We start from the raw sequence: 26,885 nt of genomic DNA on the forward strand, positions 1-26,885 counted from the left end.
ATTTTTACTATAAGTTAACTGCTCTTTGTCGAACTAGCTCTTAAATGTAATGTAGGTTACAAAAAAAGACAATAAATACAACAAAAGCATGGATCAAACAAGAAAAGTGTTTTTGAAGGGAGTCTAACTCTTTGGGAGGCCAAGGTTCAATCATCTGTTTGAATGTTTTGGAGACATCAGCCTCTAGAACTTCAAGAGGTTTTGAGGTCATTTGTCTCCCCTGTGTGGGGCTTCCAAGACTGAAATAAGACTTGGCTGCATCTAAGGGAGAAGCAAGGGAATGAACAAGAAAACAATAAGGCAGTGCTTGTGTGTAAGCAACCCAATCCATAAACCTGACTAATGTGTGCTTATAAACTGTGAGATGCCATCATTCTGTAATGAGGAAACAGCGCCTCATGGACTGACCCTGTTAGACTCTCACGTCACACACTTGCACTTTCTCCAGCATGGAAGAACAAGCACACACAGAAGCATGCACTCTGTTTCCTAATCATGTTACGCAGGCCCATCTTCAATAAATGCGGTTTAGGGGATAGAGGACTTACAGTGATTGTAAGGGGATACACTGTATGAGCAAAAGAAGCTGGGAATGCTCATGAAGAGAAGTTTTTCTGCATGAATATATTCTGTAATGTACAGTGACAGAGAGAGCACAGAAACCAGTGAATAAGGGATGGCTGAAATTTACATTTACAACTGATTAGGTTGTAATTAAGAAAGAATATTTTCCACCTCGTAGAACTCTTTTCCGTTTATTATGTACCGTTTAATTTCCAAATCGTTATTTTAACACTTTTTAAGCAACTGGGTGTAAAGTAGTAACACCTGATGTGTAAGGTGCACCTGCAAGACTTTCTACCCACCTGTATGATCCTGGATGAGCAGGGCTGGCGAATGGAACTCAAAATATATATTATACACACACACACACACACACACACACACACACACTGTATGTAGTACATGTCTATATTATGAACAGACTGCAAAGCCAGTCATTTTCCACTTTAGTTCTAAACACAAACATATGCAGACAAAGTCCAATATTAGCTCCGGTGAACAGACATACTATACAGGCAGAAGATTACTGTATATGAAAATGTAAAGGACTCTAATGGACCAAAATAGTTGCACATGCAAAGGGAGCCCCTTCACATAACTCACCATGTCAACATTAGCTCAGTGCTTCACTGCAAATCTATGCCGTGTTCAGATCCCTTTTACAGCTCAATATGGTGCTGAAACCCAGAGAGGCACCACGCTACCCAACCATTCCTAACGATGCCGCTCACCTCAAAAATATTAAACCACGACTCTAACTAGCAACACGTGCAGGGGCAGAGAATTCCTTTTCGGAAATGAATAAAAACCAATTGAACAGCAGAAAACTAGCAACAACAAACTTATTTGCAACTTTGTTGTGATCAACTCCTTGCTCGGTTTATGCAATGAACATTGTTTTATTACTTTCTGCATTTGCTCATTCCACTTGTTGCTAAATAGGGCACCATATGTCTATGTATTCAATATTAAATTACAAAACATGTTGCCCGACTCTTCACTCAAAAAGTGTTTTTTTCATCATCATTTTAAAAAGAACATTCAATCCCTGCAGATCAGATTCAGTTCTAACTCATTTAAGTTTAGCATCCAGGATTTAGCAAGGTGTCAAACTATTTTTAAAAATGTATTTACAGGACTGCAAAACCAGCGCATGATGTTACTAGTCTGAAACATTCAGAGTATTTGGAGGTTATTTTGCTGACAAAAAAAAAAAAAAAAAACTTGTAAAGTTATTTCAATGCTGTTACCACCACATCTCACGTCAGTAATTATGTACCCATTGCTTCACTGATTACACATATAGCTAGCAACAGTTTGTATTGCAAGAATGCAAACACAGCCACCAAGCTTCTGAGGAGATGAGAGAAAGTTAGTTCAGGTGAACCAGGCAGACAGGAGGTGTAAAACTGTATATTTCCCAGGCATTGTTATGAGGTTGTGCATACTGGATCTTTAATGCTTCCACATGGAATTCAGTTTCCCCATCGCTGAAAGCAGAAATCCGAATTCAATCCAAATAAAAGCCGCATGGAATAGCACTTTGCTGCCATCTCTGTTTAACCTTCCTGCTGCGGCCTGCGTCTTCTCTGGTGAATACATAAGCTGTGGTGTGCTATGCCTTGGGCAATGTTAAAGAGGTCCCTTCTAAACGTGACAATGCTGTATTACAGAAACACAGCATTTAATAAGTGGGCTGCAGAAGAATCCTGCTGTGCACGGCACATAATGAACTTTGAATGGGCAGATTATTATGTCTACCTCACACAAGACAGAGTGTTTGTTTTCCAGCCTTTGCAATGAGCAGAGTGGGCTTGTCTTGGAAAGGAAATAAGAACACAGACTTAGCCTAAGGCATACTGTATTCAATCCCTGAATTATATAACTTTATAAGAACTTTCCAGCTTTCACTAATACCCTGTACATACCCTTGATAAACAAGTCTGCACAGTTCAGGTGTACCTGGTAATATCATACATGTGTGTTAAATGTTGAGTTACTACTTTAGCTGTGGCTCTCTTGAAATGAATCAATATTCAAACACATGTGCTATACAGATCCCCAGGTTTGCATCAAGTGCATAACGGGGTGTACCCCAACGCTTCCCAAGCATAAGTGATTGTTAGAACACAGGCACTCCCTCCAGCGTATTCCACCTGTGGAATCTGCACCTCTCTGACCTGTTTCTACACCCTTGTCTGCATGTGTTGAGGAGCAGCTGTTAAGAGACCCTAAGGATTAAAATGCCACTCAGGGAGAACTAGTTTAGTACTAGTTTAGTTTAGTACTTGCTTTTTGGACAAGCTGTTTCATTTCATCCCTACAGACGTTTCTGCGAGTGAGCCTCAGACCTGAGCAGTGCATTATTAACATGTGGCCTAAGCTGTTGTTATTTTTCTCGATCAAGTCAATGAGAAAATGTTCAACACGTTGTACTTTTCAGTAAATTATTTGTGGATGTGATAAATTTACAGATCATTCATCACAAGGTTACTACATTTTCCAGTAAGATGCACCCTGTATGCGAAGGAAGGTATGCTTGTAATGTCTGTATCTCTTAACCTTTGTCCACAACAGGAAGACCATCTCAAGCTACAGAATTTTTGAATGTTTTAGCATGACATCAGTTAATGCTGCATATGTTAACAATGAGGTCCTTCACAATCGTTAAGAGAATTTGCATCTCAAAAACAAGTGCAGGGAACCATAGTCCCACCACGATAACAAATAATAGCATTGGAATGGGATCTACAGTGAGGCAGCGCTGAGACAGCAGGCTGCATGGCAGACATTTACATAATAGCATTGGAACCCACTAAACCCGCTGCACATCCACGCATTGTTTTCATGAACAGGATCCTATATTTAATAGGTGGGAGACTGAGATTCAAGCAGAATGTAAAGCGGAGCCTGGGGTGCTGTTCCTGTCTCAGGACACTTTGTATTGTTTCAGTGCTTTGCACAGACAGCTTCCTCCCTGACACGAAGCTGCTCAGCTCACACACTTTGCATTTAATTTTTTTTTTTAACAATGCAGATAATTTTGTTTTCTTTCTACCTCTCACCTAGCATACAAACTTCTATCTGGATTAACTTCAAATATGTGACAAAAGGAAATCATAGCAGCTCCATATCCTTTGCATGACAGTGTAATTCCTTCTGCCTTAAAGCAATGTCTGCAAATCTCAGACAGTTTACTTGTTCATGTAGCAACATTTTACCAGGGGCTCAGTTCTTGCCAACTATTTTCTTTAATTTGCATTGATGTGCTCTGCTGATTTAACTCTTCCCTTCACAGCTTTTCTGTTTCAGATTGAAATGCACACTCTCTTCTTTACATGCAAACTCTTCATACTTGTTATTGGGGTATCTGATGTTGTTTTGTAGCTTCCAAAAGCAAAGCAGAAATGTGATGGAACCATTGACGTTTAACACAATACATTCTTCTGCAAATCTTAGGGACTGTGAGCATGATGAACTGTCACTTTATCAGAAGCATGTTGAACTGTCATTTTACCAGGAGCATGATGAACTGTCACTTTACAAGGAGCACATACAGACACAGTCTCTATTTGCTATACAGACACAGCCCATATTTCCTGTTGCAACACCTCTGCCTGGCTGGGATCTAAGGATTGCAAATTCACCCGACACCCAACACCCGCCTGTCTGTTGTCCTTCGGAACAGCTTCGGTATGAGTATGTGTAAGCAATATAAAACAAATGTCATTGAATGTAATATGTAGAAAACGTGTGTAAAGGATGTACAGGAATAACAAATGTATTGTGTTAAAACAGGTGAGACAGCACACAGTACACAGAGCTGGAAAGAGTTCAAACAGGTGAGACAGCACACAGTGCGCAGAGCTGGAAAGAGTTCAAATAGGTGAGACAGCGCACAGTGCAGAGCTGGAAAGAGTTCAAATAGGTGAGACAGCGCACAGTGCACAGAGCTGGAAAGAGTTCAAACAGATGAGACAGCACACAGTACAAAGAGCTGGAAATAGTTCAAACAGGTGAGACAGCACACAGTACACAGAGCTGGAAAGAGTTCAAACAGGTGAGACAGCACACAGTACACAGAGCTGGAAAGAGTTCAAACAGGTGAGACAGCACACAGTACACAGAGCTGGAAAGAGTTCAAACAGGTGAGACAAGAGCAGTTCAAACAGGTGAGACAGCACACAGTACACAGAGCTGGAAAGAGTTCAAACAGGTGAGACAGCACACAGTACAAAGAGCTGGAAAGAGTTCAAACAGGTGAGACAGCACACAGTACACAGAGCTGGAAAGAGTTCAAACAGGTGAGACAGCACACAGTACACAGAGCTGGAAAGAGTTCAAACAGGTGAGACAGCACACAGTACACAGAGCTGGAAATAGTTCAAACAGGTGAGACAGCACACAGTACACAGAGCTGGAAAGAGTTCAAACAGGTGAGACAGCACACAGTACACAGAGCTGGAAAGAGTTCAAACAGGTGAGACAGCACACAGTACACAGAGCTGGAAATAGTTCAAACAGGTGAGACAGCACACAGTACACAGAGCTGGAAAGAGTTCAAACAGGCACACAGACAGCACACAGGTGAGACAGCACACAGTACACAGAGCTGGAAAGAGTTCAAACAGGTGAGACAGCACACAGTACACAGAGCTGGAAAGAGTTCAAACAGGTGAGACAGCACACAGTACACAGAGCTGGAAAGAGTTCAAACAGGACAGACAGCACACAGTGGAAAGAGTTCAAACACAGAGCTGGAAAGAGTTCAAACAGGACAGACAGCACACAGTACACAGAGCTGGAAAGAGTTCAAACAGGACAGACAGCACACAGTACACAGAGCTGGAAAGAGTTCAAACAGGACAGACAGCACACAGTACACAGAGCTGGAAAGAGTTCAAACAGGACAGACAGCACACAGTACACAGAGCTGGAAAGAGTTCAAACAGGTGAGACAGCACACAGTGTGCAGAGCTGGAAAGAGTTCAAACAGGACAGACAGCAAACAGTGCACAGAGCTGGAAAGAGTTCAAACAACCCTGGAAATAGCCTCAAACCCTATGAGAGTATCTCTCACTGTGATTGCGGAAGGAAGGGAGTCCCTGTCGCTCATTAGCAGTGCTTGCAGCCACCTATTATAACTGCAGTACACAGCAACAATGTATACATTCAATTTAAAATGATACAATCAAGGAAACTCATTTAACTAACACATGCATTGAAATGAGAACCCTCTCCCCAGTCCTCAGAGCTCAGTTGCTCTGTGCATGGAAGACATTCAGACACAGGCAGTAGCTGTCGCTCCCTGTTATGAGGTACAGCCTTGGCACCCTATTGGATGAAGCTTTGATATAAAATTCTGATTTTGTTTTTACCATCTGTTTTATTTCATACTTAGAAATCTTTGATAAATGATGGCACACAATAAAATATGTCCTAATCTGGGCATGCCTGCCACTACAGGCTATAGCCACAAACTACTGATGTATCTAAAGCATACCGACAGTTCTTTCCATTTTGAAGTGGCCAGACTTTCCAAGCGACAGGTACCTCTGGCAATGCTCCCGGAGTTTCATTCGTATGTAAACACAATAGGGCCTTCCTTGGTATGGCACCAATGGAGTTGAATCATTTTCAAAAGATAGGGAATGCTTAGAAAAGGCAGATAATGTGCCCTAGTACCAGCTCTTCATAAGACTCAGGAGCGCAGAGACTTCTAGTGTTGTGTCTGTATACTGTGATTCAACAAATAAAACTTGTTGTGAAATGTTATAATACCACAAATTAAAGGACTTTGACTTTGTCATGGGTCTAAATAAACTTGAATTGACTGTTCAAAACAATGCAAAGAGGTCTAATTCTCGAAATATGAGGCAATGCTCTAACAACAGGGAAAACTTGAAGGAGAAAATGCTAACCCCAATTATCTGGCAGTATATACTTTTATGTGTGCTCAAAAGTACATTGCTGGAGTTGTGTTTGTCTATTAATTTCCAGTGGCTGCTAGAAGTGACTCATAGCATACAGCAAGGAGAGGGAGACTGGGATTAATTCATATTTCTGGTTTTCTTTTTAGGATAACAACGCTGCAATACAACATAAAAAGAAACCCCTCAATTATACAATGTGTAAGTTTAAAAGTTTCTTTGAGAAACATCATTTGAACAGAAATAAATAAACACAAACAGCTTCCACAGTGCTTTCACTTTCTACCCTTCGAGTCTGTACAAGCTAGAAAATAAAGAACATGAGAGAAGGGCCCTTGTGCGGTCTCCATTTCTTTGCAGGGATGTGTCTGAATATTGTTATATAAAATGTATCTAATCCACCTCTTACATGTCTTTAATCTGTGCCCTTCTAACCCCTGCTTGTAGTGACTGCACTTGTGAAATTCACACAATGTGATATAAATGACTTGCTCAGGTCTCGAGTGTTATGGTAGTTTTGTGAAATTCACACAATGTGATATAAATGACTTGCTCAGGTCTCGAGTGTTATGGTAGTTTTTAAATTGCCCTCACTAGGTGCTTAACAAGCGTAAAAGCAGGATTCTTTAGAAATGTGTAGCAGCTTTATTAGTACTGTCTATTCAGTGTGTTTGTAGTGAGAGGTATTGTATAGCTGCCTCAGGGACACTTATAATAATAAACACAATTGAAATCTGAATATTTTACAGTCTACAGGATTTTTGTAAAGAAAAAAAAGTTCAGTTTACCATGCCTGCTGGATGGACTAAATGTCCAACATTTTTCAGGAAGGAAGTTAGTAAAAGTTTTTGTTTACACATTTCCAACTTAATTCCGAATCAGAACGTGTTGCACTGATGCACTTGAGCCCTGTTCCTGTGGGGAGGGTAAGGGTAGCTGAGTACGGATTTAGTCAGCCATCCAGCAAGCCAGCATGAAACACAGGAAGTGGTCAAGACCCGTTCTGAACGGCATTCCTGCTCCAGGGTCAGTGGGCTTGATAATTAGCAGCAAAGCCTCGACACGGAGCAAAGCCCCTGCTTTCATCTGCAGCCGCTGGTCTCTCTGAAGCTTCATTATGAGATTCACTCACGCCAATTAGCAAAGATCAGAAGCAATTAGCTTTTCACAGGCTGCCTATCACATCACATGGCACTTGCTTTGCAGTGATGTTACATGACAGCAAACCAGATGAATGATGAGCAAGGCAGCTCTCCTCAGCAGTACAGACCCGGGGGGTTCTTACAACACAATATTCCAAGCTTGGACACTTTACAATGCACCTTGGTCTTCATCTCACTAAAACAGGGAACACAAAGCAAGCATCTATTTTGGCCAATCAAACTAACTGCAAGAACTAGTATAGTGCTAGCATGGGACCTTTGAAACTGCAAAGTCCTCATTGTTAAACAAGGATTCCAGTAGATGACATGGGACCCTTGGAGTTGCAAAGTCCTCACTGTCAAACAAGGATTCCAGTAGATGAAATGGTACCCTTGGAATTGCAAAGTCCTCAATGTCAAACAAGGATTCCAGTAGATTACATATCTACTGGTCAACATGTCTTCTTTATTATAGACACAGTAGCTGAGAGCTCCAATTGTATCACTGTTCAATGACTTGTTGTAATGAAATGCAGAATCTTTGAATATGGTATGGCTGCTTAGAGGTTAGAACAATGGGTAACATTTGGACATCCAGTATAGCCAAACATGTGTGTGGGGAAGGCACTGGCCTGTTGGGTCTGGTCTCATTCCTCCACCCCAATCTCAAATGTCACTGGTCCTGTCAATACTGCACAGTGTATACATAAGATGGATGCAGAAGTAACTGCATGAAGAGCTGTCCTCAATATCATTTAAATCTATGAATATTATTTAGCATCGGGCATATGGCACTGGTTCCAGATCATTTCAAAATAAAAGGGATTTAGTTCATGGGAACGGCTCAGACTTTGTATTTCCCAGTCATTAAGAGACTACAGAACAACCTTCCAAAGAGGCTTTTATAGGCATCATGTAGCTTCCTTGTATATTTCTGTCATCAATATCAGTGGCAATGGATGTCTTTGACAACATCAGCATTAAAAATGTAAAGTAATTAAGACACTAGACAATAACAGAACAGTATACAAACCGAGCTAGTGCTTTAGGCTTTCCTTCCAAGATTAACTCTATAAAGCTCCCTCAAGTATACAATCGAATTAATATAGTGCAAGCTAATGATATCATTCTGAGTGCTGAATTCCTAGGGGTAATGGGAGCTTTCAAAATACTAAACAACTTAGTAAGTGCCTACGGTTCAATGGGGTTGTCCATATAAAGAATGTGAATGCTTAGTAACCTAGTACAGACACAGCTGCTTGTGGAGAGGCATGTTGGTGCAGAACACAGTGCCTGACCTAATACATTGCGCACATCTAGAGCACTGCTGGCATGAAAACAAAGGTAGGCGAGATTGAAGTAGAAATCAAGCCATTACAGAACAGCTATTCAGAGACAGGAATTTCTCAATAAATTTGCTCACAGTCCTATAAACACCTACTGAAAGTGTCTCATGCTTAACAAAGAATAAGCTGTTAAAATGATACCAGTGCCCTTGCAATACACATTTCTCCACTGTCCTGGTCAATACTGAAGTATGAGACCTTTCCTAGTTGACAGAGTTAATCTAACCTTACTGTGACAGTTTAACGAGGGATGTCCTGGAATAATACCTTTTAACTTCACGGCTTGTATTGTAAGCACACTATACTGAAAAATTAGACCTCTGGGTGATGGAACAAGATTTTTGCACATGACTGACAGCTACGCGACTGACCTAGACTTAAGAGCTATTCACACTGGGAGCGAAGCAAACAACACGAATACAGCACGAGTACATAAAAAAAATAAAACAAAAGAAATAGTCATCTACTATTCATACATGTACACATATTTCTTTGTAAATACTGAGAATTTGCTTAATATACTTTTTTTCACTTTTAATAAAATCTTCAGTTAGTGTGTGAATGCAATTATTATTATTGGTCAACAGAAATACGAAACCAGTGCGTGGCGCTCCCCGTCACTGACTAAAATTAAGGTGAAATAAAGAGAGATAGACATAGCATCAATTTCCAATTGTTCTGTTATTTCTTACCATAAGGCATCTTTCTTTTTATTGTCTTTATAGCCACTGGGACTGGCAGCATTGATTCCATCATTAAACTCATTGATGTCCATTTCTCTTATTTCTATCACCTGAATACATTGCATACAACACAGATCAGTATCACCTGAATACACTGCATACCCTTTTCAAAAACACATTCCATACAACACAGAACACTATCACCTGAATACACTGCACATCCCAATTAAAAACACACTGCATACAACACAGAACACTATCACCTGAATACACTGCACATCCCAATTAAAAACACACTGCATACAACACAGAACACTATCACCTGAATACACTGCACATCCCAATTAAAAACACACTGCATACAACACAGAACACTATCACCTGAATACACTGCACATCCCAATTAAAAACACACTGCATACAACACAGAACACTATCACCTGAATACACTGCACATCCCAATTAAAAACACACTGCATACAACACAGAACACCATCACCTGAATACACTGTACACTTCACATGTAACATGCAATTAAAGTCTGTACAACAGACATCCCATGGTATGAATCTATTGCAAAGTAAAGGGTTTTCACTTGTCAATGAAAATCAGCAGTCAGAAAAGAGCCAATCTCATAATTGAATCTCAAGGGATATTGCTCAATAACACTGCCTTCAACGTCAGGGGCTCTGCTGACGTCTGTACTGATGGTACTCGAGGGCAATAATCCATACACTCACCAAGCAGGGTGTGTGTAATTTAGCAGCCAGTAAAAACATCATCTGATCTTAATCAATTACAGCATCAGAAGCTTTTATCAAATAAATGTTTTAGTGTTTATAATGAGCTATATTGAGGAAGTGGAGAAAGGTTTGTAACGATCACTTCAAGCAAGCTAATATTCATGTGAAACAACACCTCTGATTGTTTTAAAGTATTATTTGTGTATTCGAGTTGATCACAGTAGAATCCGGGGTCTACATCATGATCTGAGCTCATTCTAGCGTCTCACACCCAGCAGAACCTGGGGTCTATGTCATGATCTGAGCTCAATCCACCGTGTTTCACACCCAGCAGAACCCGGGGTCTACGTCATGATCTGAGCTCATTCTACTGTCTCACACCCAGCAGAACCCGGGGTCTACATCATGGTCTGAGCTCATTCTAGCATCTCACACCCAGCAGAACACGGAGTCTACATCATGATCTGAGCTCAATCCACCGTGTCTCACACCCAGCAGAACCTGGGGTCTATGTCATGATCTGAGCTCATTCTACTGTCTCACACCCAGCAGAACCCGGGGTCTACATCATGGTCTGAGCTCATTCTAGCATCTCACACCCAGCAGAACACGGAGTCTACATCATGATCTGAGCTCAATCCACCGTGTCTCTCACCCAGCAGAACCTGGGGTCTATGTCATGATCTGAGCTCAATCTACCGTGTCTCACACCCAGCAGAACCTGGGGTCTATGTCATGATCTGAGGTCATTCTACCATCTCACAACCAGCAGAACCCGGGGTCTATGTCATGATCTGAGCTCATTCTAGCGTGTCTCACATCCAGGAAAACATTGTCCAGATGAAGACATTTCTGAGTCAACATAAACTACTAGGTCTTTTTCATAGATTCCTTCTTCAATTTCAGTATCTCCCATATGATATTTATAAAGCACATTTTTATTGCCTGCGTGCAGTACCTTACACTTTTTTCTATTAAATGTCATTTCCCATGAGCCATGCCCAACTCTGAATGCTGTCTAGATCATTTTGAATGACCTTTTGCTGTTGCAACAGTGTTTGCCAATCCTATTTTTATGTAAGTTAGGAATAGCAGAGGACCTTGTGTAAGTCTCACTTACACGATGAAAATTACACTATGAAAATAACCCCCTTTGTGTACACTTTTCTGTGATTACATACATATAAATAACAGAAAACAGTCGAGGAATGCTGTGGGATGTCCGAAAATGTACAGTGGTTGACATTCATACTGGCATTTTTATTAACAATGTGAAATTGTAGGTTTGCTTAAAGTTACAACTATTGACAGGGCAGTCTTTCAGGATGGGAGTGACTATTGACAGGGCAGTCTTTCAGGATGGGAGTGACTATTGACAGGGCAGTCTTTCAGGATGGGAATGACTATTGACAGGGCAGCCTTTCAGGATGGAAGTGACTATTGACAGGGCAGTCTTTCCGGATGGGAGTGATTGATTTCATCCCAAGCTCCCGCTAAGCTGTGCTGGCATTCACTCAGTAATAGTAAAACTGGAATTTGTCAGCATGAAGTTGGTAAGGATGTTGGTAGCCTGCCCAGTGTATAACACACACCTTTTGTATAAACTCCACAGCATCCTACTATACTGTACAAAGAACACTACAGTGTGAGTGAGTGGACTGTACACCCCCTCGTATACACTGTATATAGAACACTACCGTGTGAGTGAGTGGACCGTACACCCACTCGTATATACTGTATATAGAACATTACCGTGTGAGTGAGTGGACCGTACACCCACTCGTATATACTGTATATAGAACATTACCGTGTGTGAGTGAGTGGACCGTACACCCACTCGTATATACTGTATATAGAACATTACTGTGTGAGTGAGTGGACCGTACACCCACTCGTATATACTGTATATAGAACATTACCGTGTGAGTGAGTGGACCGTACACCCACTCGTATATACTGTATATAGAACATTACCGTGTGAGTGAGTGAGTGGACCGTACACCCACTCGTATATACTGTATATAGAACATTACCGTGTGAGTGAGTGGACCGTACACCCACTCGTATATACTGTACGTCTCTGCCGATACAGAACACAATATTTGTAAAAGGGTGCATGTTATACTTCCAACAGTACAGTTTTAGGGTCATGTTGTATTGGTGAGGTGAATATGAATTTCATGGTGTATTGATATGATGAATATGAATTTCATATTGTATTGGTGGGGTGAATATGAATTTCATATGATAAGTCACTTTTTAAGACAGTACTGTATCTGTTGTGAATGAATCGCTATCGGTGCCAAGGTGGTGTTCATTTAAGTAAACTTCTTGTTCCTTTAGGCAGAACATTTACAATGGGAAAAATGAGTTTCACGACAAGGGTGTTCCCTTACGCAAAGTGTTCTCTTAGGAGGTGTTCCTACACGTGGATACTGTACTACTCTTATTTAATTAATAGAAACATGTTTTACAGTTAAACGTCGGAAGTGTCTGACTTTAACAGAGGCAAAGAGGGCAAGTCAAAGACAGATGCATTGTGACACACACCAACCTGTCTTTGTAATTTTATACCAGAGAGATTTCCATTTCACAGAACACAGTGCACCGCTCTGATTGAGAACAAAGGGCTGAAATAAGTCTGACCCTTGTCAAAGTGTTCATGTGTTCACACTTAGAAAACAGAGTTTAAGTTCTCCTCTTATTGAAGGGGAGCTACTTCAGCATGCGTGAGAAAACCAGCTTTAATTCACCAAAGGATGGATCACATCAAATTCAAATTCAAGTCTGAAAAAGGGTTTAAAAAACCTTGGTGGTGTGCTGTACTCCTACAACAATGAAAAAAGTATAACAACGCTGATGGGCAAGACGCTACTGTTCATTCACAAAGACATTGTACACTCAACTCTGTGGAGACCAGAAACAAGCCCTTCTCAGTGTGGAAGAGTGAAGAAAGTTCTCAAACCAAGCAGCTAGCAGCTCTGATACATTACATCTGAGAAAATAACACAGTCAGCTGCTTTACATCTATCGCTAGACGTTTCTATTAAATGCATGTTTGTTGCTTGTTTTAAAAAATAAGACCTTGACAAATCAAGGGAATTGTGTCTTTTTAAAAAGCTTTCTATGAACTCTTTAAAAAGTGTTCTACCATGCTTGTTAATGTAAACACAGACCTTGTTGTTATTACTGCAGTGGGTGTATCTGAAAGGGATTAGGTCTGGTGGAAACACAGTCACGGCTGGAACAGCAGGAACGTTCAGTCAGCACCACTGTGCAAACATGAGAGCTTCAGCTGTTGCATGCAGAGCACTTTTACAGTTGGGTGTCATCCTTTAGGGAAGTTTCATTGCATTTGTAACTATTATAGTTTAAAAAAGAACTACAACTTACAACCAATGATTATAAATGACAAAGAACAAACTACTTTATGTATTCATACATATGCACAGCTTACTAAACATATTCTGGTTTTCCTGGAGTACATCTCCAAAATTAGAGTAACTTTTTCATTAGAGTTGGTGTATCCTAATTTATTTGTTCACATATTCAGATGTATTTCCCAGTTTTTCTTAACATGTTAGTAATTATTTTTTATTTTTTCAGGCAGGGAGGAAAATGACAATTTCATATCTAATGTAATGTACAATACTGAAAATATTATATCCCAGAAACTGGATAACTTAAAACATTTAATTAAGGATTATCTTGGATACAGGAAATGGTGGCCTCATTTATAAATGTATGCACAATTCTGAATTGTTAAAATAAAAAAAATGTTTCCAATCTGCTTTGAAAATGCATGGGAATGTACTGGCGTTCTCCAGCCTGTGGCCTCTAATATGTTTCAAAGTAAATCAGGGACGCTAATGTGGACAAACACTTTAGTTCTTTCCACACTGATCAGCCTGCTTCTCATCTCCTGGACCAACCATCCCTCTCCTCAATGGTCTAGCCATCCTCTCTCACTGGAGCCCCGGACTAGTGCATTACAGCTCATTAGATTCGATCCAGCTTAGTCAAGTGGAACTGCCAGCAATTCTCAAAGGCATGATTTCAACAACGCATCCATGTCAATGAAGTAAACCCCAGAGAGTCAGGTCACCCAGATCAAGGATCAAAACAAAACCCAGAAAACAACAGTACAAAAAACCAGGAAGAACATGAAGAAAAGCAACTGCAATGAGCCAGTTCCTTTAGGAAATACAAGCATCGCGCAGTCCTCTGCAGCGCCTCAGCTCAGTCTGATTACTGCGCAGTCCTCTGCAGCTCCTCAGCTCAGAGTCTGATTACTGCGCAGTCCTCTGCAGCTCCTCAGCTCAGAGTCTGATTACTGCGCAGTCCTCTGCAGCTCCTCAGCTCAGAGTCTGATTGCTGTGCAGTCCTCTGCAGCTCCTCAGCTCCAAGTCTGATTACTGCACAGTCCTCTGCAGCTCCTCAGCTCATTATTGCTGGAGGCCTTCATTGCTAAAGCTGATACTGCAGGCGTCTCACAGGATATATAGACAAACCAGTCCTGAAGCTGTGCTTGTTTACAGCTAGAACAGGACTACAATCACCAATAGTAACTATTGAGTTGTTTGATCAGTGGAATATATGGCAAGTCTCTTTAATTAAAGTGATGTTGTCTGAACTTGCCCTGTTCAGCACTGCTACCAAGATCACTATCATTTGGTACTCGCCCCGGAGATTGTCTCAAACAGTGACCTCAACAGTGAAACAAAGACCAAGTGGACATACAAGCAATGTAGTTTTACTGTGGTACAAGTTGAAACTGGAGAAGTGAAGAAGCTGAGATGGCAGGCACAGCCACAGCTGTTTTAAAAGCAGGAAGATGAATTCCTGTCTGTCTGCAACAATTACTTACCAAACTGTTCTTGTTTAATATGCTGAACAGGGAGCTGCACACACTTTGGAAACTGGGGAAAGCTGCCCCCTCTGATGGTCTGAATTGATCTGAGCTTTAGGTTTTGTTTACTTTTTTTATTTTCCCGATACATCTCTATCACTCATTGTCGATTCAACATGACCTTTGAACCCATTCTGTTACCCTGTTTACATTTGTCAACTAAAGATGAAACGTTTCAGTCAGCCATGACATGCTATTGGTCCTGTTTGAAGCAGCAGTCTTCAGTCACAGTGGATTAGCTGTTCAACACCACGGAGAAGCATTCCAAGTGATCTGGAGTTGAGCTGTTTGTTTATATAACTAACTTGCATGCTACAATCACACATAAAAATACAAATAAAAAAAAAGTGCTGTTTTAACTTCTGCTGTCGTTATATCCACCCTTAATCCGTCCCAGACGCTCCTCTAGTTCAGCGAGCCTGTATCTGAAGTCACGAGATGAAGCAGGGAGCTGGTGGGTTACAGGAACTGATATATTGTCTCTCTCACTCCTGCAGCACACAGGTCTGTGCAGTTATTTACTTAACCTTTTGAATGCCACCATGTCACTGTTAAAATGGCACTTTTACTTTGTTCTATAAAATCTTTCTCATATCATTTTACAATCACACAGAACACCACATTATTAACATAACCTAACAAAAGAAAAAACACAAGGAGATTCTGACAGGAAATCACACTGGCTTCTACACTGCAGGATTGATCAGGTGAAGCCAGGCTTGTACACTGCAGAATTGATCAGGTGAAGCCAGGCTTCTACACTGCAGGTCTGATAAAGTGAAGCCAGGCTTGTACACTGCAGGATTGATCAGGTGAAGCCAGGCTTCTACACTGCAGGTCTGATAAAGTGAAGCCAGGCTTGTACACTGCAGGATTGATCAGGTGAAGCCAGGCTTCTACACTGCAGGTCTGATAAAGTGAAGCCAGGCTTGTACACTGCAGGATTGATCAGGTGAAGCCAGGCTTCTACACTGCAGGTCTGATAAAGTGAAGCCAGGCTTGTACACTGCAGGATTGATCAGGTGAAGCCAGGCTTCTACACTGCAGGTCTGCAGGTGAAGCCAGGCTTGTACACTGCAGGATTGATCAGGTGAAGCCAGGCTTCTACACTGCAGGTCTGATAAGGTGAAGCCAGGCTTGTACACTGCAGGATTGATCAGGTGAGGCTTGTACACTGCAGGATTGATCAGGTGAAGCCAGGCTTCTACACTGCAGGTCTGATAAAGTGAAGCCAGGCTTGTACACTGCAGGATTGATCAGGTGAAGCCAGGCTTCTACACTGCAGGTCTGATAAAGTGAAGCCAGGCTTGAAGCCAGGTACACTGCAGGTCTGATAAAGTGAAGCCAGGCTTGTACACTGCAGGATTGATCAGGTGAAGCCAGGCTTCTACACTGCAGGTCTGATAAAGTGAAGCCAGGCTTGTACACTGCAGGATTGATCAGGTGAAGCCAGGCTTCTACACTGCAGGTCTGATAAAGTGAAGCCAGGCTTGTACACTGCAGGATTGATCAGGTGAAGCCAGGCTTCTACACTGCAGGTCTGATAAAGTGAAGCCAGGCTTGTACACTGCAGGATTGATCAGGTGAAGCCAGGCTTCTACACTGCAGGTCTGATAAAGTGAAGCCAGGCTTGTACACTGCAGGATTGATCAGGTGAAGCCAGGCTTCTACACTGCAGGTCTGATAAAGTGAAGCCAGGCTTGTACACTGCAGGATTGATCAGGTGAAGCCAGGCTTCTACACTGCAGGTCTGATAAAGTGAAGCCAGGCTTGTACACTGCAGGATTGATCTGGGGAAGCACCACTCGGTGCAGCCAATACTACACTGCAGTATGGGCTCAACCCACAGGCTGGAACTGAACACCCATCCCATCAAAAACACACAGCTTCTGTGGAGTTTCATATTGTACTGGAGTAAATCTTACCAGAATAAATGACTTTAAAACAAACGTTCCCAATGTTCAAGTCAAAGAAGTCTTAAAACATTGTACTGACTTTTCTAGTTTTTTTTTTAATCTACCACACTTGACGAAGAAATTCACAAAAGAGGTGGTGTGACAAATAGAAAACACATTTTATTAAAAGGAACCTTTTTTTTTGACAACAGTATATATTTTTTGCTAGACACAAGGGAATACTTTAAATGCAGCTCATTAGAAGGGCACCAGTTCAATGCCAAGAGTAAATCACAAAGCTCAGGGCCAACTATGATGTAATGTAACTTATCCATGTTGGAGAAGCACCATTCCCACTTACTGTGTGCTGTGAACCACGCACTACATATACATCCGCAACCACAGAGAGCACAACCACGCTACAGATACATCCTCAATCACAGAGACCACAACCACACTACAGATACATCCTCAACCAGAGACAACAACCACACTACAGATACATCCTCAATCACAGAGACCACAACCACGCTACAGATACATCCTCAACCACAGAGACTACAACCACACTACAGATACATCCTCAATCACAGAGACCACAACATCGCTACAGATACATCCTCAAGCTACAGATACATCCTCAATCACAGAGACCACAACATCGCTACAGATACATCCTCAATCACAGAGACCACAACCACGCTACAGATACATCCTCAATCACAGAGACCACAACCACGCTACAGATACATCCTCAATCACAGAGACCACAACCACACTACAGATACATCCTCAATCACAGAGACCACAACAACGCTACAGATACATCCTCAATCACAGAGACCACAACCACGCTACAGATACATCCTCAATCACAGAGACCACAACCACGCTACAGATACATCCTCAATCACAGAGACCACAACCACACTACAGATACATCCTCAATCACAGAGACCACAACATCGCTACAGATACATCCTCAATCACAGAGACCACAACCACGCTACAGATACATCCTCAATCACAGAGACCACAACCACACTACAGATACATCCTCAATCACAGAGACCACAACATCGCTACAGATACATCCTCAATCACAGAGACCACAACAACGCTACAGATACATCCTCAATCACAGAGACCACAACAACGCTACAGATACATCCTCAATCACAGAGACCACAACATCGCTACAGATACATCCTCAATCACAGAGACCACAACATCGCTACAGATACATCCTCAATCACAGAGACCACAACATCGCTACAGATACATCCTCAATCACAGAGACCACAACCACGCTACAGATACATCCTCAACCACAGAGACTACAACCACGCTACAGATACATCCTCAACCACAGAGACCACAACCACGCTACAGATACATCCTCAACCACAGAGACCACAACCACGCTACAGATACATCCTCAACCAGAGACCACAACCACGTAGTGTGGTTGAGGATATATCTGTAGTGTGGTTGTAGTTTCTGTGGTTGAGGATGTATCTGTAGTACAAATTACACTGTAAACAGGTAACAAGGTGTGCACCTGTTAGACTGACGCTGCTACACTGTGTACAGGTAGCAAGGTGTGCACCTGTTAGACTGACGCTGCTACACTGTGTACAGGTAGCAAGGTGTGCACCTGTTAGACTGACGCTGCTACACTGTGTACAGGTAGCAAGGTGTGCACCTGTTAGACTGACGCTGCTACACTGTGTACAGGTAGCAAGGTGTGCACCTGTTAGACTGACGCTGCTACACTGTGTACAGGTAGCAAGGTGTGCACCTGTTAGACTGACGCTGCTACACTGTGTACAGGTAGCAAGGTGTGCGGCTGTTAGACTGACGCTGCTACACTGTGTACAGGTAGCAAGGTGTACAGCTGTTAGACTGACGCTGCTACACTGTGTACAGGTAGCAAGGTGTGCAGCTGTTAGACTGACACTGCTACACTGTGTACAGGTAGCAAGGTGTGCGGCTGTTAGACTGACGCTGCTACACTGTGTACAGGTAGCAAGGTGTGCGGCTGTTAGACTGACGCTGCTACACTGTGTACAGGTAGCAAGGTGTGCACCTGTTACACTGACGCTGCTACACTGTGTACAGGTAGCAAGGTGTGCAGCTGTTAGACTGACACTGCTACACTGTGTACAGGTAGCAAGGTGTGCACCTGTTAGACTGACGCTGCTACACTGTGTACAGGTAGCAAGGTGTGCACCTGTTAGACTGACGCTGCTACACTGTGTACAGGTAGCAAGGTGTGCAGCTGTTAGACTGATGCTGCTACACTGTGTACAGGTAGCAAGGTGTGCAGCTGTTAGACTGACGCTGCTACACTGTGTACAGGTAGCAAGGTGTGCAGCTGTTAGACTGATGCTGCTACACTGTGTACAGGTAGCAAGGTGTGCAGCTGTTAGACTGACACTGCTACGCTGCTTAATCTCATATACAGCAGAGCAGCTTATTGTTTTTTGTCAGCATTATTTATGGATTTCTCTTGTGGGCTTTTACAGCATGTAGAGATTTGTGCCATTAACTGAAGTTAGCATGACAGAGCACAGAAACACATTGCTGCTGGATACTCTGGGGAAGGCAGGCCAGTATCTGGAACAGAATGATCCCATGCAGTGCGAGTGTGCACTGATATCTATCACTTCCACTGCAGAGTCATACCCTTTCCACAAAGAATACTGAAGGGTTTGAGTTTCTCTCTGCCTCTTATCTTAAGTACTGAACCCTAACCCTAACCCTAACCCTAACCATACAGTGCCGTGAAAAAGTATTTGCCCCCTATCTGATTTTCTGCATTTTTGCATATTTTTCACATTGAATTTGGTCAGATTTTTTTTGTGGATTTTAGTAGTATATAGAGGGAGTCTGAGAGAAAAAAATGACACCAAAGTTTGGTGCTTCTTTCACTTGTTTGGTGTCCAAGGTAATCAAACGCAACCCAATTAAAGGGATAATTAAGGTCAACAGTTTGAATACTTTGGTTAACAATTAGGCCTGATTTGGGCCAGCCTTGCCAAATATAAATCGGACTAACTTTGGCCCTTACCATCAGAGTGAAGTTGTCAGCACACAGGTTCTAGAGGCACATCATGTTACAATCAAAAGAAATTCCTGAAGACCTCCAGAAAAAAGTTGTTGTTGCCTATCAGTCTGGAAAGAAATACAAAAGCATTTCTAATGGTCTGGGCTTCCAACAAACCACAGTCAGTTCCATATTGTCCACATGGAGAAAGTTTGGGACAGTAGTGAATCTTCCCAGGAGTGGTCATCTGCCAAAATCTGTCCAAGAGCAAGGCATAAAATCGTCCAGGAAGTCACAAAGAACCCTAGAACAACATCCAGGGATCTGCAGGCCTCTTGCCTCGGCTAAGGTCAGACTCCACCATCAGAAAGACACTGGGCAAAAATGGGATTCATGGCAGAGTAGCAAGGTGGAAACCACTGCTCACTAAGAAGAACATGAATGCTCGTCTCAAGTTTGCCAAAAAGCACCTGGATGATCCTCAAGAGTTCTGGAACAATGTTCTATGGACAGATGAGTCAAAAGTGGAACTTTCTGGCCAACATGGGCCTCATTATGTCTGGCGAAAACCAAACACTGCATTCCACAGTAAGAACCTCATACCAACGGTCAAGCAAGGTGGTGGTAGAGTCACGATTTGGGGATGCTTTGCTATATCAGGACCTGGACGACTTGCCATCACTGAAGGAACCATGAATTCTGCTCTGTATCAGAGAATTCTATAGAAGAATGTCAGGCCATCCGTAAGCTGGAGCTGAAGTGCAGCTGGGTCATGCAGCAAGACAATGATCCAAAACAAACAAGCAAGTCTGCATCAGAATGGTTGAAGAACAAGAAATTTAAAGTTTTGGAATGACCTAGTCAAAGTCCAGACCTAAACCCCATTGAGATGTTGTGACAGGATTTGAAACAAGCAGTTTATGCTCGAAAACCCACAAATGTCACTGAGTTGAAGCAGTTCTGCATGAAGGAGTGGCCAAAATTCCTCCATGGCGCTGTGAGAGACTGATCAATAACTACAGGAAGCGTTTGGTTGTAGTTACTGCTGCTAAAGGTGGCATAATCTTTTATTGAGTCTAATGAGGAATCTAAGGGGAAGATGCCCCTTTTTCACACAGGGGCATTCAGTGTTACATAACTTCCTTTAATAAATAAATGAAATAAGTATCACAATTTTGTGTTATTTGTTCACTCAGGGTCCCTTTTTGTTTAATATTAGATTTTGGTTGAAGATCTGATAACATTCAGTGTCAAAAATATGCAAAAATGCAGAAAATCAGACAGGGTGCAAATACTTTTTCACGGTACTGTGCATTGCCATCAAATGTGAAAACAACTTATTTGTACCTCGTGAACAATACTTCTATTTGTACTTATAACAATACGTATATTTTTCACAGAGTCAAATCCAGTGATTTTTTGTCCCCAAATCTAGCCCTTTTACCTGATTTCTGAAGGACATTTGCAAATTTCTTTAAAAAACCACCTGCTATAAACCCCTCAGAGCACTTTGAGAGTCAGATTTCCATTAAGCTTAATTATCTGGAATGACAAGTGACACAAGCTATAGAATTATTATTTGGTAAATATCTAGTACAGACATGCTTAAGAACATCACATATCTAATGCAAGTGTAGAAGTTATACAACATTCCACCAATAAAGGGGTCAACAATGAACCCAGGTGGAAATACTAGTTGTATGAATTGTAGCGCTGATAGGGTAGTGCCGAGACCATTAATAAAACCTCACTGTGGTGTATACTCTTCTAGTACTGTGCACTGCTCGAAGTCTCATTGTAAAGAGCATGCGGTCTTAGCTTATCAAATACATTGTGATGACAATAGTTGTTCAGGACAGGAAAGCCGTGTCTCTGTATAAACAGCGTCCCGTTCCTCTGAAACTCTCACAGCTCAAGCTGATTTTAAAGCAGGTCAAATATATGCCAGAACGATCTCCCTGGCTGTCAGTGTCCCGCTCCTCTGAAATTCTCACAGCTCAAGCTGATTTTAAAGCAGGTCAAATAGACCCCAGAATGATCTCCCTGGCTGTCAGTGTCCCGCTCCTCTGAAACTCTCACAGCTCAAGTTGATTTTAAAGCAGGTGAAATAGACCCTGGCTGGCAATCTCCCTGGCTGTCACAGCCCTCCCAGCATCCTCTCTGCCTGTGCTGTTCAGAGTGGTGGTACTACTGGGTGCAAATGAGGGGCGAAACTCCTCAGACTGTTTCAGCGGGACTTGAGTCCCATCCAAACAGATGGAGGAACAGCACTCTTAAATTCCAACGCACAGGGTGTCAGTAGAGGATACATCTTTTTTAAAAGTACATCCATAAAGTATAGGATACTGCAGCTTTAAAAAAAAAAAAACACACAGAACAGTACAGCAATCTAAAATGTTGAGAGCAAGCACAAATTATACGATGAGTGTTTAAAAACAGTGAAATCAGTCAATCCACTTTCACTAATATCATTAATTTGTAGCTGAATTACAACAAAACTACTTTAAAATTAATTGATAGAGCTTAATGGATAGATTTAGAGCAGTAATACACTGTGATTGACTGAAGTGTCCTTTACATCTACATGCACACATAGAACTAGATAGTTTACAAATCAGCAACAATAAATAACACCTCCACCACCAATATGATCCTCTCAGTCACACGAATCCTCAGAACAGGATGCACCCCTGCAGTGTAAATATTTACAAACTACATCAACGTACTGCAACAAAACATCCACCTACTACTTCCGGGATCCACAAACAGACACAGTAACTTCTTCAGAATGTTTGAACACATTCTGAACTAGTCCTGCCAACTGATAAACAAGAAGTAACTGATGTGAGGTCACCCTAATCAGAGCCAGCAAAACATAAAGCCAGCGGGTGCTCTAACGCCCCCTAAAGTTGGGATTTGCATGCATACATGTTCTGGCCAAGTTCAAACTATTGCAACACTTATAAAAACACACTTTAGCTATTGTCTGTAATACACTCTGACTCATTGCATAGTATATTGTATGTTGTAAGCAATGAGGAATTCACATCTTTGCCTCTGTAGTGCAGCACAATGTGAATGCTTTTGGATCCAGCACTTGGATATGGAGTCGTTTGCTGTTTCTGAATTATACATGAACCCCATGTCACACACTGCAGTTCAGGATAATTTCCATTGTTTAAAAAATAATTCCTGTTGTTACAGGTTTAACAAATTTGTGTCTACTGAATATTAAGAAAATGGATATGAAATCAAATAAATGGGTTTCGAAACACTGTTTCAATAGTATTAGACTGGTTTGGAAAAAGCACCTAGCTTAAAATAAATGCAAGGTTTCTGTTGAATCACAGCACTGGATTCAGTTCAACTACAGCCTCTAATGGGGCTCAGAAAAAGCCAAGCACTAAGGTGGAAGGCGAGCACCAGCCCACACAAGCCGGGCCCATCACACACTGGGAAAGAGTTTGATGTTTACAGGGCTACCAGAGTGCATTTATTGTTCCCTTTCAGCCGAAGCTACTCACTTTCATTTTCCTTGATGATTCACTCATTTACAGGGCTGCTTCACGGAATGGAAACACTTCATTGATTAAATGATTTTGTTGTTGTTGTTGTTTATTATAGCTATTCCTCTGCAGAGGATGTGTTATGAAACACAGGATATACTGTGACGCAGGCAGTGGATAGAAAACATCTCCTTGATGCCCCGTGAATAACCCTTTAAACGTCCTTTAGCAAAACCTCGACCTGTGGAAGTGGAGCAGAGCATTTTACCTGGCTTTCTTCACACTGGAGAAATGCAGCCTCTTCCCCTTGGAGAACAAGCACATGTTGGGTTTGGACGCTTACCTCTTGTAGAGAGCGGGCTGCTGGCTTGTCTTGATGGTTGGCCAGTATTAAGAAAGGCAGTATGCAGAGCTGAGGGTGCTGCAGGGCTGAGTGAAGCTCGTTTCTTGCGATTTCTAGCTCCTCTTCTGAAGAAGCACTGTCCAGTACGAATATCACCCCTTGGGAGCCTTGGTAATATCGACTCCAATACTTCTTGATATTGTCAGCCCCTTACAAAGCAAAGCAAATAAGTTATTGGAATATTTAACAGCAGTCTTGAACAGTTTCATGCAGATGTAACTTATGAGTTGCAGCTTTGTGAATGCACGAGTTTGTAAAGTAGAATATCAGCGTTACAAACACATTGGGAGGGTGTTCATAAGTACACTGATCAGAGATCCGATACCTATGTGTTACCTTCCCTACTGAGTCACATAACCTACCTGCAATCAGATCTGCATGCATTCGATTTACACGTAACCCTGACCCCCCTAATCCAAACACCCCTAACCCTAACATTCCCTACTGTGTTGCTGCCTGCAATTAGATCAATCAGGTTGACGTTCAGACATCTGTTCAGAAGCATGCCCAGCCATCGCCAGCAGGGGATAAGCATTTGAGAATTGCTTGTAACTGAAATCTATGAAAATGCTTTTATCCTATTTCGGTTAGGAACATAATTTCAAAGTGTTTTAAATCTTGACCTAAATCTTTAACTTGAGGAATATTATGAACAAAAACCAATTCTCTAACAACAGAGTTGAGTAATTTATATTCAAACCTAAAATCAAAGGCCAGAAATGTGGGATTCATATTTGATGCTGATTGATGTTTTGAGGCTCATATTTGTAATGTCACCAAAGTGTCTTTTTATCATCTATGAATGAGATTAGGTCTTGTCTTTCATTGTCTGATTCTCAGAAGCTAATTCATTGTGGCTTATCTACACTGGCTTCCTGCAAAATAGAGTTCATTATGAGATCCTATTTTTGACTTACAAAAGACGTCATGACCTGGCACCTGATTATCTAAAGAGCTGTGTCCCTGTATGTACCTAGAAGAGCTTTAAGGTTGGCTGATTCTGGTCTTCTGTCCCTCCCAAAGATTAAGACAAAAAGGAAAGGAAAGAGCTTTCAGTTACAAGATCTCAGCTTATAAAATAAACTACCACCTGATATCAGAGATGCAGAGTCACTTCATATTTTTAAATCAAGATTAAAAACTCACTTTTTTAGACGAGCATTTTATAGACAATGTTAAGTGTTCTTCTCTTTTGATTACTAATATTGATGTTTTTTTTGGTGTTTTGATTGATTTTACTATAACTTGTTCACATTCGTGTTTTTTTATGTTTTAATTCATTTTATCGTAATTCTTTGTTTTTATTGACTTGTAAAGTGTTTTGATATACTGTTGTATGAAAGGTGCTATATAAATAAATAACCACACTTAACAACCAATCAACAAAGGGTATTCCAGTGGCTTGTGTTCCAACGACATTTACCACTTTACAGTGCTACTGTCATTAACACACACCACATTACAGCTTTTTACAGCAATACAACTCACATTACAGCTGCATTAATACAAGTAACTGAAGTTTTTTTCAAATGCCCTGTCCTGGCAGATTACAAGAGTAACAGTTTATTCATCCCATGTTGACATCACATCAGGGTTCATTTAGCCAGTCTAAGTTTCTCTTGTTTGAAGGAATGTCACTATATTATATACCCTACAGCTATGGCTAAAAGTATTGCATCACCCTATAGAACCAACTAGTTTTGCTTCATAAAGTTGAATGCAACCTGTTGAATAATGGTACGTTAACATATTGAATTACACACCGCTTTGTAGTTGTCCATATACTTCAGGAAAAATTGACAAAAATGTATAAATGTGGCATTTTGAAATCTAACATGAAATACTGTACTACTATTATGGCTTCTGGTAGACTTTTGTGACATAATTTTGTAGTTTCTTTATTACATTATGTTAAATAAAATATCTAAGTTATGCTCATATTTTTTTTTTTCTTTTTTTAAATGAATGCCTCAATCCTAAAAGTCTAGGAGGTGATTCAAATCATTTGGCCATAGCTGTACATTTTTGTCCAATTAATACAATGGGCCAAATTTATTCAGGGCTTTATACAAAAATACAATCTGTTACAAATGTTACAAAACTGGCAACAAACAAATTTTAACTAGTTCAAATTTTCTTCCGCAAAATACAGGTCAAATTGCATTTTGGTCTAAAGACTTCACAGCTAATGTATTTCATTGTAGTAGATCCTAGGTCGGGGAGTCACTGGCAGCACTGACCAGTAACGTCATCCTTTCATGAGACTGGCAGCTTCAGTTCCGAGCATGCCAGCATGCTGAGTGCATGAAGTTCATGCTGTGATTTATAGTCTGGTAGTGAGAGCTACAACCTGACGAACCACCGGCACATTACTGAGCCCTGAGACAATCTGCTAGCAGCCTTTTATGTGACCCTGTGACAGAAATATGAGTTCTGGTGATAAATCTTCCTCCCGACCTGTGAAGGCGCTAAAGAACGAGAGGAGAAGTAACTGGAAGGGCTGGCCTGACAGTTTGTTTCCGGGACCAGGAAGTGGGTCAGCCTGGAAAGAAGCGAGACTCTGTTGTAAGACCGTATTGATCTGAAAGGTAAACGAGGGGCAGCTGCAAGTAATAAGGCAGCTACAACCGTTTACCTAGATATCATGCGGGATTACATATAGGGGCCAGGGTAACGCTGATCTTTTCCTTAATTTGGGTAATGTGAGGAGAGAAG

At 41.5% G+C, this 26,885-nt stretch overlaps 1 protein-coding gene across 2 annotated transcripts in view; it reads right to left on the reverse strand.

The window, feature by feature from the left end:
- The window catches only part of LOC121314202 (ADP-ribosylation factor-like protein 15), a 99,830-nt gene that overhangs the window by 43,069 nt on the left and 29,876 nt on the right, over window positions 1-26,885 (reverse strand). For both annotated transcript variants that reach the window (XM_041247235.1, XM_041247227.1), the window contains exon 4: window positions 24,111-24,319. In XM_041247235.1, coding sequence (XP_041103169.1) covers window positions 24,111-24,319 — 209 coding nt within the window. The remainder of the gene's footprint in view (window positions 1-24,110; window positions 24,320-26,885) is intronic.

The sequence above is a fragment of the Polyodon spathula genome, chromosome 1, assembly GCF_017654505.1.
Source record: "Polyodon spathula isolate WHYD16114869_AA chromosome 1, ASM1765450v1, whole genome shotgun sequence".
NCBI classification, from domain to species: domain Eukaryota; kingdom Metazoa; phylum Chordata; class Actinopteri; order Acipenseriformes; family Polyodontidae; genus Polyodon; species Polyodon spathula.